This window comes from Telopea speciosissima, chromosome 6 (assembly GCF_018873765.1).
Source record: "Telopea speciosissima isolate NSW1024214 ecotype Mountain lineage chromosome 6, Tspe_v1, whole genome shotgun sequence".
NCBI lineage: Eukaryota > Viridiplantae > Streptophyta > Magnoliopsida > Proteales > Proteaceae > Telopea > Telopea speciosissima.
This window is the reverse complement of record NC_057921.1, coordinates 66740061-66755370: the sequence shown is the minus strand read 5'-3', so window position 1 is coordinate 66755370 and position 15310 is coordinate 66740061. Positions and strand designations below refer to the sequence as shown.

General features: G+C 39.4%; 2 protein-coding genes across 3 annotated transcripts; both read left to right on the top strand.

The window, feature by feature from the left end:
- Positions 1–838: 838 nt before the first annotated feature.
- Positions 839–15281, top strand: LOC122665042 (60S ribosomal protein L10a-like). Of its 2 annotated transcripts, none has more exons than XM_043861099.1 (5): positions 839–845; positions 12079–12092; positions 14358–14577; positions 14669–15040; positions 15148–15281. In XM_043861099.1, the coding sequence occupies exons 2-5, from the start codon at positions 12088–12090 to the stop codon at positions 15199–15201; spliced, it is 651 nt and encodes a 216-aa protein (XP_043717034.1). In that variant the 5' UTR covers positions 839–845; positions 12079–12087; the 3' UTR covers positions 15202–15281. The 2 variants fall into 2 exon arrangements, with proteins under 2 accessions (XP_043717034.1, XP_043717033.1); XM_043861098.1 differs by lacking the exon at positions 839–845 and adding an exon at positions 11850–11853 and having other exon boundaries at positions 12067–12092.
- On the top strand, positions 10418–11067 carry LOC122666080. Its single transcript, XM_043862189.1, has 2 exons — positions 10418–10425; positions 10485–11067. The coding sequence occupies exons 1-2, from the start codon at positions 10418–10420 to the stop codon at positions 11065–11067; spliced, it is 591 nt and encodes a 196-aa protein (XP_043718124.1).
- Positions 15282–15310: the final 29 nt, after the last annotated feature.

The following is a 15310-nucleotide window of genomic DNA, read 5'->3' as shown; positions in this document are numbered from 1 at the left end:
CATTTGCTTGCAGGTAGGTAGGTTCAACGACGGATTAGTGGTGGTTAGGGATGAAATGTACTGTTTTGAAATTTGGGAACAGACTGTAGAATCCGCCGATTTTCATACACTGGTGAAATGCCTCTTGAATTCAGAGCTAGTTCATCATATGTGTTGAGCAATTTATTGCAGCGCATGAATGCTCACCATATGTTGGGCATTCACCCGTGCGCTGCAATAAATTGGGGTACACTTGGTGGGCTATGATTGGACCATGTACGAGGACTACGAAAATTCTTGTTGTTCAGTTTAGCAAAATTTTATCCTTAAATGACCGCTCAATGATAAAGGAAGAAGGGTTCAGAGAGATAATCAAAGCAACCACCCTTGAAAGAGTGTGTAATAGCTCACTAATCAAACATTCTTGTGCCGAAGATCAACAAGGCTGTACATGTTGGATGGGAAACAGATCCTCTATGGTGTGTCCCATCCGGCCTATGCAGTGTCCAGTCCTGCCTATGCACGTAATGACCGCTTTACCCCTGCCTTAGCCTCTTACCCGAGCAGGAGCAAGACGGTCATTATGCATGACCCTATGTCTCCACAGCATAGGCCGGACGGGAAGCTGCACCGTAGAAGATCTGGATCCCTATCGGATGGGACCCAAGAACACACTTTGGAGTTGCCAAAATGTCAGGTCTTGACCATATATGTCAGTATCCTTCAAAACTAATGCATATTCAGTGTTGGCTAGGGCACAGTTGCTTTGAGGTAAGCCGTAAGGGTTAGGGCCGGTATTCGATCGTTCCCAATAATGATAGATAATCAAGGATTAATGGAAACTCCATCATGATAGTAAAGAAGAGGTATGCTGTTTTAGGGAAGGAGATAACATGGTTAGAATGAAGGTAGGTAGACAGATACCATTGTAGAAAACAAAAACCTAAAACGATGCAGAAAACCAATGGAAATAACAAACAAATAATCACACAAAGCACATAATGATTTATGTGGTTCGATAAAATTATCTACATCCAGGGTGAAATGAAATCTTCTTTACAATCAATGGAGAATAGGATTACAGCCGCTTATCCAGATTACTTACAGATAAAGAACACCCATCACAAATTTGTAACGAAACCCTATACAGAGATAATTTACTAAAATACCCATATAACCCTCAAGACAGACACTATACCCGCACAACACCCAACCCCCATAATAGGTCACATCATTTTTGTGATCAATTCTTAAAGCACAAATCTCTTTAAGCTACTCACCATTCACCAATATAATATCTCGATTCTGGGCCAGAGATCTATATTGGTACGGTTTTATATCCTCCGGTGGTTAAGATGATGATGATGATGATAGAGAGAACCCCATCAAATTAATCTCCAAATCTATCATTCTTGAGGAGAACAAGAAGATGGGCGCGCAAGCCTAGGCTCACCCACTCCTGTCTCCTGGACTTGCTGAGATACTACCTCAAAACCAATCCTGCATGAAGAAAACTGGAAGCTTTAAAAGAAACATTAATAGTGTTAGCTACAGCTAGCAGTATTAATAGAAAAATTACAGATACAAATATTCTACACAGAAAGAGAGAGATCTGATGAGGGAGGTGGCCGGTGATGAATCAGAGTAGAGGAACACCTCCTGTCTAACGTTGCTTGATCAAATGAGTATCGCAGCAGGTGGAGACAAAAATTTGGAAACATGAGAAGTGAATGAATTGAATGGCTGCGACCATTGGAATACTCATTTGAGCAAGAAACATTAAAAAAAGGAGGAATTTAAAGAAATAAAACCCCATACTACTGTGCCTGCCTGCTGCACTTGCCCCCTGGAACTGGAAGTCTGGAACTGGAACCCTCCTTTATAGCCAAAAGGTTTCTCAGCTATGACTTCAGCTCTTCTCCCTCTTTTGACTCAACGAACCCTACTTCTCGTTCATTCGTTCGTTCGTTCTCTCTCGTAGAAGTAAATAGACCTGAGACCATCACTGTCAAGTGTAGAGAGTGTCCAAAAGGTCCCCCCCATACTAAAATCCAGCTTTTCTTTTCCTTGAATGCTTGAAGCATGCTGCACTAGCATCAATAAGGGTGGGCCTATGGCCTATGGGTAGAGAGGTACAGAGAAGCATTGTTTGATTTTAAAAAAAATAAAAACAAAAAGAAGTGAAAATAGAACTCTCTCCGAGAGTGTGGTCTATACCTAAACTCCCATGAGTCTATCTCTCTCCTTCTCATATGAAAAGATATCTCTGTCCCTTGTTTTGAGGAGGAGAGAGATAGACTCATCAGAATGCTGGCATAGGCTGTACTCTCGGATAGAAAACTACTTCCAAAAAAAAAAGAGTATTGGGATTCGTATCGCTATTGGTCTCGATGGCAAGGTTTTAAAAACAGTATTGGGATACTGATACTGATATGGATCAGTTGTATCGGATGGTTTGGCTCTCAATTTTGATTAAAAATTATTTTTTGAACATAATTTCCTTTAGTTAAAATCATTTCACAATGATAGGATCAGACATGTATTGATATCAGGCACGATCAATATCGATATGGATTGACCAATATATCCGATCTGATACCTTTTACCATAACTAGTGCTTCTTATTGGTCGTATAATGCTTGATTCTATAACATGGGTTTGTGGGATGATTCTGAAAGATCGTTAACAACGTGTTGGACTTCTTTCGAACGAGGAATCCACACAATGAGTGCCCAATGAGGCATTCGACAGCCTGCAGCCCAGCCGTCAGATGTTCATTGGGCACTCCCTAGGTGATGGGCTCATTGGAGAAGAATCGGATCCTTTAACACATAGTAAGGGAATTTTCTCTTAACAAGGAAGCTTGAAGACGAGTGATTGTGACCCTATTCTCCATTGTTAGTAAAACCTGTCATCTCACAATCAACATTGGAAATCTTATCTTATCGAATCATGTAAATCTTTATAGGGAGAATGTTCGTTGTACCACAGCACAGCCTGTGCAGGGGGCAGGGTGATCATTGCGCCCACCCCAATGTGTCTAGGCGCAAGCTGCGCTGCGACACAAGAACAGCTCCCCATCTTTATATTAAATTATTTTTTCTTTGGGTGGCTTAATTTGCAAAGGTAACACGATCATCATCAACATCCGGTGACTTATAGACGAAAACTTTTTCCATATTTGTTTGCTTTTCAAAAAAATCTTTTTTTAATGTTGAATCATACTTGGCTTGAAACTTCCAGACATACAAGTCATATTTTCATATGTTTTTTTACCAAAAAGTTTGGCTCAAACACCAAGTACTAGGGTTTACCAATGACAATTAAGGGTATTTTAGGAACTAAGATTATTAATCCCCATGAACATGATACCGGTTGGTTAACATGGAGATGGGAAGTGAAGTCTGTGTTGACTTAATTTCCATTCTATCCTCCAATTGTAGAAATGGATGAATTGTAGGTATTGAAAGAATGGCAGCTCAGAGACTCAAAAGATGGGAAGTGAAGTCTGTGTTGACTTAATTTCCATTCTCTTCTTATTTCATTTCTTTCCCATGGAATTCCACCCCATGTCCATTTCCTCGCTCTCCCATTAAATCCCACCCCATTACAAAATGCATATTCCATTATTTCCTTTCCTTTCCTTTTCTTGTCAATCTAACCCACAACATATAGAACCCACCCTCACAAATTTTGCATTTTTATCCATCAAACAAACGGGGCCTAAGAAAAAAGGTTGGACACATCACTTGCATGACACAAACTAACAAGCATTGACACATAATGTTTCTCTCTCTTTCCCATTTGAAATGACCCCTGCCCTTCCTACATGATGCTCCATCCCACACACACTGTGCCCTCACTAGCATAAGACGGCATGCTTCATATCCCTCTCCCTAATAATAATAATAAGGAAAAAAGATCTGGGAGTATAACCTACGCCAACACTCCCACGAGTCTATCTCTCTCCTCCCCATGTGAAAAAACACATCTACCACCTTGTTTTAAAGAGGAGAGAGATAGACTCATGGGAGTTCAAGTAGAGGCCACACTCCCCGTACAGAAAACTGCTTCCCTAATAATAATGACCCTTTACCTAAAAAAAAAATTAGTAATAATAATAAAGAATATAAAAGACTAAACAATTTTAGATTTTTAGTTGGGTTTGAGTGGGTCAACCAGGAAAGGTAGATGGTCCAGGGTGTCAGACCTCACCAATTCTAAATTCTGGATCCAATCTAGGCCCACCTAATAGTCTCTCGTTAATAATCTGACGAAAAGGCCTACCTAATAAATTGATGGGGAAAAAGGCCATAGTTAGTAGATACGGGCATAAGGAGGAGGGAAAAAAACAAAAAAGGAAGATGTGAATACATTCAAGAATTAATCGGATTTAAGGTTTAATAATACTTTTAAAATCAGCAGAAAAAAAACACGTACCTTAATTTAAAGTAGGAAAAAATTAATTTATTAAGAAACCAAGTTATCTCTTACTAAAAACCATTTGAAAGTAATAAAATACCAATTTTATTTTTATAATACTGTTTATTTTAGAGTCGGTTGATATCCATCTAATCCAATTGATTGATTAATCCAAGGTTTGTGAGAGTTCCTAATCTTGTTGGACCATCCAAGCCAGTGTGCTTTGGTCCGATTGTACCCAACCTTTAGTGGTCTAAACTCTAAAGGCTGCAGACGATCCAACTGGTCAACCGGTTAACCCAACAAGTAGGGCCAGGACACTATTGGTCAGTCATGGTCCGATCATAATGATGCCCTCGCAGGGCATAAAAATATACACGCAGTGGCATTCTCAATCTCAAAATGATGCCATGGGCATCTGGTTCAGCCTCCTCCATCTCTCAGTACAACCAAGGCTTGAGAGGAATGGCATTCTCACTCTCAATCCCCTGAGAGAAAAAAGTACATGAGCAATCTAAATTCAATTCTTGTTCCTTTGTCTCCTTAGGGCTCCTATTAATTCAATGAATAATATTAAAGGAAGTGTCTTAGAAAGAAATTATATAACTCCAAAAACACACTAGAATGGCATTAGAGGCTTGTGAACATGAAAGGAACTTTCCCTCAGGCCCTCTCACATAATCAACTCACTAGTATGATTTCCATCAGCAAATTAAGTTTGCAATTTTGAATCAGTTTGCAATAATTCCATGTCAAAAAAGCAGAGATGATTTGAGTAATATATAATCCAGATATGCCTGAAAGCTTTACCATACCACTAATACTTACTGTCATGATTTTCCACAAAGTGTCACCTAGCTTATTGCCCCACTTGAACAGATTGTGTCCTAGAAACTGACCCAATCATTCCCAAAAATTAATACACTGCTTTCAAACAACATTGTCCTTTCTACTGCCCTCCTCTAACTCCTTTTTCATAACCAACATTTTACTGTCTCAACTAACTTCAGAACCTCACCACTCTCCATGGAGAAAGATGCTTGGTTGAAAATTTTCATATAACCCTAGAACCAGAATGTCCATGGATGATACAACTAACATTCATTATCATAGCAACAAGGATATCAGTTACTTATGCAACATACAAAGTCGGCAGTAAACATTTAACATTTCTGACATCAAAGAAGGTTTTAAATCCAAGAATTTCATCCAGATTTATTTACAACATGAACCAAGTCATCATTAATTCTCAATTGAAAACCTTGGACATTAAGTAAGCCAAAACACTACACTCAGATGAGGTAATGTAATAGAACATTCCTATGTCCTACATTAATTCTGTACCAAAGCCCAGCTGTCCAGCATCAGCATCATTGACCATACACAGCATGTGGGCTGTCTTACTAACCTCCCACAACATTCATCAACAATCCTTAATATCTCGCAAGTTCCAAACTTTTGGCCAGTGTCTTCACCTTCCACCACCCTTCATTTCATTTCATTTCTAGGAGAGGATAATAAGAATCAAGATAATTTGGCTGCTATTTCTCTCGATAAGGGAGAGAAATATGATAGGCAACTGCCTCAAAATAACTAAATCAACTAATTTTCATTCATCAAATCATGCCTAGGTGGTAACCCTCTTTATTTATAATAATGAAGCAACATTACATAACAAGAAACTCTTCGTAACTAAGTAATAGTTATCAAAATAGAAAGTAGAAGCTTACAAGAAATGACAACTAAACTCTCATAGACTAAAAAGCATGGTACACGAGACTCCCGCCACCGCGGGGTTAGGGAAGGATCATAATGTATGAGCCTTACCCCTGTTTTGCGGAAATGCTGTTTCCCAACTCAAACCCGCGACCACAAGATCGCAAGATCGCAACCTTACAAACGTGCCGAGGTCTGCCCTCTAAACTCTTATAGACTAAGGTAACCAAATAAGTAATAAAGATGCCACAAATTAAAACCCACGGCCCCATCAAGTAGCTGGAAGATCTCAATAAAATATTTACCACGCAAATCTCATCTAGATCATGGAAGATCTCAAAATATTCTGGCTGATCTCCTCAAGGTATCGTCCATATATGTTGGTTAAGCCCCAAACGACCTATTTATAAGGACACCAGAAATCTCCAGCTATAGATAAGATCCCCATCTAGGAATCCTTGGAACCAATGGCCCCACTACTAATACTAAATTAAAAGATTAAATTTGTGCAACCTATTACAAATAAAACTCCTTAAAAGAAAAGCCCATAACCAAATACTATCAAAATATGCTCAAAATAAAAGACCAAACCACATCCAATGGTGGTGATCATGCTCCTGCATTACCCCATTAATAAACTGCCAGTGTTGGACGGACAAGGTAAACAAATCCTACAATCGGATTGGGATTTCTCACAAAACATTCGGATGGCTATCATATTTAAGAATTACGGACCAAAACCAAAAGTATGAAATTATGAAAAAATGGCACTTCTGGACACTTAGAATTTGCATTGCATTTTCTCATTCACTATATTGGCCAAGATTCAAGGCCCAAGGCCCAGAGGCTTGGGAAGGAAACATACAGCCCAAAAAGTAAATGACTCAGATAACAATACCAGTTGGTAAACGGTAGACAGTCATTTTCTCATCCACTAATAGCAACTTCCTATATTTCTGACAAGTGAAATAATAAAAATGAAAAACACATTTTAACTTGAATATCCAAAAGAAGCAAAAGAATGAATCATACTAAAAAAATATATGTTAAGCAAAATGAGGCAGAAAACATATGCAAAACCTATTTCAACCACCTGCCGCTGAAAGAATTAAAGTTTCACGACAATGAAAAGCTTTCTCAGCACAACTCAAGCAAAAAGACCACGATCAATGCCTTTATCGAATGATTTTAAATTTTGGAAAATGTTGAAACAACTAATAGAAAGACATACCAACAATCCACAGGAGCAAAAGATAGAAAAACAATTAACATCTACTAACCCAAACAAGTGGGTTCCTCATATGAGTTTTACCTGTCATGTAACTAAGAATCTAAGACATAGTTCTCTATCAGTGATATTAAAGACCAACACACATGTTGCAGTTGGACCTATATACAAGTAGAGACAATGATCTCCATATTCATAGAGACAAGACACAGTAATACTATATATCACACTCTATGGGATGCATGTAACACATTGATTAATATAATTCATTAGGATAGCAAACAAAATTTTAGTTAAAGTGACATATGCATTTACTTTACCATAAATAATTTAACATTTACCTAGAAACAAAGGGTGTAAAACGAATTAAGATCTGTCAACTGAAAGTGGCAGCATACGTCTAACAAATGACCGTGGTTGAACATCCGAGAAGGCCAATTTCCGAAATGTAGCACCTTGTTCCATAGCCCATCAAATAACCAAATCCAAGATTACCAATATTGACCAGCTCGAAGCCCCTTTTTGTTTGCCCTAATCATATATGAGTTGACTACAGACATTCAAGATCAAATCCCATGGTGTAAGCTATTTGTTGATGATTGTTTTGGTGGATGAAACAATAATAGGAATAAATACATAGTCGTACTTATGGATATCAACCTTGGAATCCAAAGGTTTTAAGATCAAAAGAACAAAACCAAAATACATGGTGTTAGTAGGGACTGTTTTATGTCTCGGTATGTTCAGGGGTAGTTTAGGTATTTTTCAGTTTTCTTATTTCCTATTGTGTCTCTTAAGTCATTATCTATAGTGAATGAATGTGGAGCTCACACATTATGTGAGATACTCCAAAGCTACCGAGTTCTAATTCTTCTCCTCTTCTCATCTTCTTTCTTCTAACACTTACAGTATGTAATGTTAGTTACAATAGGAATGAAAGTGAGGTGGTGAAAATTGATGATAGGCTGCAAAGTGAAAATTTTAGGTACCTAGATTCAATCATAAATAAAGGAGGAGAAATAGATGACGATGTTGCACAAAGAATTAGAATGGAATGGATGGAGTGAAGGGGTCCATCAAGAGTGTTGTGTGATCAACGTATTCCTTTAAAATTCAAAAGAAATTTTTATGAGACAGTTATACAACCAGCAATGATGTGTGGAGCTGAATGTTGGCAGTGAAGAAACAACATATAAACAAACTTAGTGTGGCTGAAATGATGAAGTTGAGATGGATGAATGACAAAACTTGAAATGATAAAGAAGGAATGAACAAATTAGAGCTAATTTAGGAGTAGTTCCAATACATGATAAGTTGAGTGAAAGTCGATTAAGGTGGCATCAACATGTGCAACAGAGGCTTTGAATGCTGAGGGGTGACTTGATCCAAATTGAAAGTGCTAAGAGAGCCAGGGGTAGGCCTAAAATGATTCTAGGAAAAGTGGTGAAGAAAGACATGCATACCTTAGGACTAGAAACAATTATGGCTTTGAATTGAGAAGATTGGAGAAAAAAGATCAATGCAGCCAACCCTATTTAGTTGGGATAAGGCTGAGTTGAGTTGTAATATCAGTATACTTCAAATATGTGTCAGAAAGAAACTTAAGAAACTTCAAGTTGGCTTTGTTAGTTCCAGCTCAAATTAAGCATGCTTATTTTGAATAAAAATTAAAGGAAAAATACACACAAATGCACCATCCAACAGGGGAAAAATACAAGAACTACGCCATCTCTCCCACCCAACCTCCCCAAACATGTAATGGGTCAATGAGAATGAATAAACCCCATCCAACAGGGGAAAAATACACACAAATGCACACCCCAAACATGTAATGAAGCCAAACCATGATCACTAAATATAAAAAACAGCATCCAAAAAGCATAACATGATCTCCACCGCTTCTCATACAAACCATAAAAAAAACAGGATTTTTCGCTCCCGATGACAAAAAAAGAACATGACCATGAAGGATTTCAGAATGACCTAAATTTAACCGAATCATTGAATGCTCAATGCACGCACTTAAAATCAGGGAATCATATGACACTTTGCTACGCAAAACAACAACCAAACAACAAAAGGTAACTTGATCTGCTTAAAGTTCTGGGTATACATAATCAATTAAAAAACACGAAACCAATTTGATACAGAGCTCTTCTGTGTAGCACATTAGCTTCAAACACGGCTACCCAGTCCCCTGTTACTCCACAAAGTTGAATTAAAGAAAACAAAAAAGAAACAGAAAAATTCTTCGGACCCCAAAATTCAAAGAGAGGAATTGCATTCAAACAGACGATTAAGAAACACTAACAGCCCAAATTTCTACAGTGGCGGAGGGGGGCCAATATCCACACAGTATAAGTACGATCAAATTAAAAAAAAAATAATCTCTCTCCTTAAAAATCAAAAAAACATGTTATAGAATAAAACACATCGACTTTATACGGGAGACGGGGGAGGAGTACCAACACCAATCAGAGAATTAAAAAGATCAAACGGGCAGCTTATCGACATCGTTGATCTCGGGACCATCGTGAACGATCGGCTTCGTGAGCATCAGCGGGCGATCCTTGGCTTCTTCCTCATCTTCCATATCATTGTTGTCATGGGTGCTGAGGTTAATGCAAGAACACCGCTCCAGCGATGCAAAAAACGCCGACGCCACATTCGTGCCAACCCAATTCGCCATCCGATCAAGCTTTTCGCACGAAATGAAGCTGGAATTCTCCATGATCAAAGATTTTATTTGAAAATTTTCTTCTGTAAGGATTTTTCGCAACCTAAATAGAGGTTTTCTGGGTTGGGGGAAGACTTTCGAACCCTATGATATACAAAACCACAAGCAAGCTGAGAAAACCAAAAGGATCGAACGGAACAGGAAAACGTGAAGAAAAGCGCGTGGAGAGCAGATTTTTTTTAATTATTTATCAAATTACCTAAAAACGGGTTTTCGGTTTTACTAAACGACCCACCCACTCTTTAATATTAGGAGAGGGTTATGTTAGCAAGTTGTATGGGGAACGAACGTGCAGTGCTGCAGCTAGACAAGAAAGGGGCTATTGATACGCCAAGATGAGAAGGTTGCTCGAGAATCTCTCTCTCGGGCTTCTTTTATATGTTGGTATTTGTGGCGTTCTAGAAATAACAGAGTATTCAAAACAAAGGATTGGAGTCCAATTGAGGTTATCTCTACAGCTGAAAGAGCATTTCTTGAGTTCCAGTCAGCACCACCGTTGGGTTTTATAAAGGTGAATTGTGATGCTGCAAATACTCAAGGAGATACTGCTGGCGGACTAGGAATTATTTTTAGGGATCACAATGGACGTCCTCTAAAGGCACTCTCTATTTCCCAGGTCGTATCCTCTGCAATCCCAGGAGAAGCTCTAGCCATTAGAGAAGCACTAATGCAAGCTCGTGAATTAGGAATCACAAATCTCCTTGTTGAATCAGATAACAAGGAGATTATTAGCTTTATTGAAGATCCTAATCGTGTTCCGCCGCTTGATGTTGCAGTTGTCGTTGAAGATGTTCGTGAGCTATGTTCTACTTTTGTATCTGTTTCTTTTCTTTTTGTTCCAAGGGCTATGAATGTAATTGCAGATGCCGTAGCAAGGAAGGCCCTGTTTATCATGTGTATGACAGATTGGTCGATTAGCACTCCGTGGCTTGATGATCTTTGTTTATCTGAAGCCATTGGCTATACACATGATTCTCATCAATAAATCTTTATTGTACCAAAAAAAAAAGACAAGAAGGGGACAAAATGACCGTTCTACCCCCCATGAAAGGTGAAAATACTTACCCTATTATTGATGCTCAATGTATGCTCCCAATGGCCCTTGTATACGTATAAGGGGTACACTCCCCACAAAAAACTCTTCCCCATAATCGAATCAGAGCTTTTGGTGTTTTTCTACATCCAAGAAAATCCCATCAAATATGTTTAAAAGAAAAAGGAAAATTTTCTTTAGCAAAAATATTCTCATTCCACTGAGGAAAAAACTTTGTTCAATCCTAGGTATTTGTGAAATGTCCTCAAAATCTGCCCATTGGGATCAAGACTTTGTCATTCTCGTTCTAAAGTTAAAGATCTGGATTACATTGTGAAAAATGTACAATCTAAACTTGCTATTTGGAAATCTTGGTTTTTTATCTTATGCTGGAAATCTCGTCAGATGCTTCATTGGACACTCATTGGGCGAAGCCCTACAAGGAGAGGAGCCCAATCCCATTTTGCTGCCCCTAGTGGGTCCCTGTGTGGTGCCGTAGATACCCTGCTCCTATGTGGGCCTAGCAAGAGGAAAAAAAAAAAAAAACTTTTTACGTCTTATGACACTGGAGTCCGACCCGACCCAATGGGTATTGTCCCTTATGTCCACTGTGGTGCAAACCGATGGGGAAGTTGGGACTTGGGATATATAAATGCCTCTTTCGAACTAACATTTTAGGGTTTTAAGCCGAGCTTTAAGCGAGGTGGAGTTCATAACTCTTTCTCTGGCAGAAATCCTGTGAGTTTCTAAATGGACTAATCTTATATTTCATTGCGGATTTCAGCGCGAGTTCTTAGACGATAACAGTGATCTTATTTGATCCATTTCATGCAATATGTACCATTTGTAGTTCTGTTTGCTCGCTTTAGTCTCTGCTCTTTCTGATTCGTTTATATATTTGTTTTTTCTTTTCCTTTCACTCTCTGAATTAGGTTTTGGTCTTGGTTGTAGAAGAAAGAGAAGGCAGCGGCAATGAGGTAATTTTATTTGTTTTTTCGTTAATTTTTCGCTCTTCCGCCTCCATTTGCTAGGTGATTCAGATCTTTCTGATTTCATTGACACAAAACCAATCGTTTCTTGGTATTTTTTTTGCTTAAACATTTGGATTTCTCGATGCCCTGATCAAGTTTAAGTTTTATGAGAGTAACTCTGAAGCTTAGAAACAACTAAGAGACTTAGATTAGGTCCTCCACTGCATTATTTTACTATATATTTTTTTTAAATTGCATACATGACTGTGAACTCCGCTGGTCTTCCCACATTACTGTGTAGGATGAATGTGATACTGTTTAGTGGAAGTCAAAATGAAGGGCTACTCTGGTGCGATGAAATAAATACTGAAAATGTGATTCTTCTGTGGAGATAAAACCTTGAATTATGATTAATATTAGGATGCACATCAGTAACTTAGAAGTACCATGAAATACATGCACATGAATTCTTTTTTTAGGTTGTCGTTATTCTTGGTGTTTTGATAAAATTGAGACTACGGTGAATTGATTATGGCTAGTGGCGAGAATATGCTTACATTTGGTGCATCATATCATGTAGGTCAGTGTTTGAGTTTTCTGTGTATAACAAGGTTCTGCAATGTCAATGCCATGATTATAAATATTCTAGTTGACTGAGACTTTGAGCTTTACTGCGCTCCTAAGCGGTAATTTTGTGTGCGTGTGTGTGTGTGTCTATGCCTGCATGCGTGCGTCATTCACTCTTTCTTCGGTGTTGCACTTGAACTGTCAAGCATTAGCGTCTTCGATCGCTCAAGCTAACCTTCCTCATTAATTAGGTGTTCCTATGATCATTCCACCTTCACTTCCCGTAGTTAGGGCACTTCGCGAACAAGCACTAATCAATGCTCAACTCATCTTCCGCGTGCTAGCGCGCTACAACTAGCGGAGCAGCCTGCAGAAAAAGGCTAGCGTGCTACTCTGGCTTGCTTCTGAAAGCGGATAGCTTAGTATTGATTCATTTGAAGGGAAAAGGTCCAGGTGGGCCTAGCCGGTGGTAAAAGATGTAGCGCGTGAGCAAGTTCTGAATGAACCCCCCCCCCTTGATTGACAAAGCTATCCTTTCCCCCTTATGGGATATATGCTTCATTAAATCCCTCCCTGGGTCATACTCTGGTGTGTCCACAGAAGAGGAAATCACAATGCATTTTGCTCGCAGGCGTAGCTTGGAGTGGGAGTGTTTCGGGGCCCACGGAGTGGTAAGGAATGAAATCAGAGGGTGCCTTTGGTACTATTCTTATTTCACACGATCCAGGAACTTCCATAACGCTGGCGTGATTCGGTTTGAGCAACGGATCCTGCCGTGAGACAGAGTTTGCTCATGGTCGCCTTTTTCGATGATGCTTGGTGATAGTTCCCCTTATCCTCCCCTTTGTGTGTCTGTGTCTGTGTCTCTGTCTCTGTCTCTGTCTCTGTGTGTGTGTGTGTGTGTGTGTGTGTGTGTCTCTGTCTTTGTCTGTCTGTCTGTCTGTCTGTCTGTCTGTCTGTGTCTATGTCTGTGCTCATGGTTGCCTTTTTTCTTGAGGATTTAGAATATAAGGATTATTAAAGTGTTAGGCAGATGCTTTCATGTAACATGAACTTCAAAGCATGAGTCGTACAAAATATGTGCATCCAATGTCAGGGCATAAATATTTTAAGCTGTGCTTCGTGACCATTATTTGTTCGATGAAAGATGCAAGTCCTTTTTGAATTTTAAATCAAACATAGTAGTCAGAGTGTGGAGACAGCTTTGTCTGGAATGACGCCCTGGCACCTTGCTGGTGTTGCCTTAATTTTTGCCCCCCCTCGATCGCCTTGGTTTGTGTAGGCCCCATGACAACTATGAAATCAAATCAAATCAAATCAGTTGGGAATATGCTATCCTACTCTCATCAGGCTGCGCCTTCTCCTCCCTCTCAAGGTTTTGTTGTACTTACCCTTTCTTAAGTGGAGAGCGTGAGCCTGGCAACCATTTTCTTCATAATATTCCATTGAACAGATTATTTATGCCTTGAACCAAATTTAATTGTGTTTCCCACGTCCACCCTAGTTGTGAACTTGTAATGCACTGGGCATTTCTTTGCCCCGTCTTATTCTGACGATGAAGCATTACACAGGTTATGCATGATGCCTGATTATCTCTGTGAATGTGTCTTTCTCTGTACTGAGTGGGTTTTTTGGGATGCTTTTGAACTTACCTATACATTGTAGTCAATTATTTGGGTTCTTTGTTTTTGTTCCTACTTGCAGTAAACTTCAGAGTGATGTTCTGAGGGAGGCCATTGGCCAGGTCATGGGTGCTGCAAAGGATAAGAACCGCAAATTCACTGAGACAATAGAGCTTCAAATTGGGCTGAAGAACTATGACCCACAAAAGGATAAGCGTTTCAGTGGTGCTGTGAAATTGCCTCATATCCCTCGCCCCAAAATGAAGATATGCATGCTTGGAGATGCCCAGCATGTCGAGGAGGTGTGACCTGTACTCCCAACTTAAATATTATTTAGACACACAGGATTCATAAACCCAATTGATATACATTTTATTCTTTTTGGATGTGTAGGCAGAGAGGATGGGATTGGAGTCCATGGATGTCGAGGCTTTGAAGAAGATGAACAAGAATAAGAAGCTGGTGAAGAAGCTAGCAAAGAAGTACCATGCCTTTCTTGCTTCAGAGGCAATTATCAAGCAGATCCCTAGGCTTCTTGGTCCAGGTCTGAACAAGGCTGGTAAGTTTCCTACACTGGTTTCCCACCAGGAGTCTCTGGAGTCAAAGGTGAATGAGACCATGGCCATGGTTAAGTTCCAGCTTAAGAAAGTGCTCTGCATGGGAGTTGCTGTGGGGAACTGTGGCATGGAAGAGAAGCAAGTCTTCCAGAATGTGCAGCTCAGTGTCAACTTCCTTGTCTCCCTGTTGAAAAAGAATTGGCAAAATGTAAGTATAGCTCAGTGTCAACTTCCTTGTCTTGTTTCTTTTCAACTTGCGTACGATATCGGTGTATTTCTTGTTGAGTTCTCACCCTTGTTTGTTACCTGAATCAGGTACGGTGCTTATATCTAAAGAGTACAATGGGAAAGACAATCAGAATTTTCTGAGTCTTCTACGACGGTTTTGTTTGGTGACTTCAATCTGGGGGAGTTGTGGTAGCAAATTTTTATGGCGGTAGTTTCCCGGCGCAAGAATCATAGGTTTTCTGAGGCTTCA

Bases quoted from the DNA above. Each gene is read 5' to 3' on its own strand.
- LOC122665042 (XM_043861099.1), top strand. The intron at 14,578-14,668 runs GTGTGACCTGTA...TTGGATGTGTAG, and splicing joins ATGCCCAGCATGTCGAGGAG to GCAGAGAGGATGGGATTGGA. The intron at 15,041-15,147 runs GTAAGTATAGCT...TACCTGAATCAG, and splicing joins TGAAAAAGAATTGGCAAAAT to GTACGGTGCTTATATCTAAA.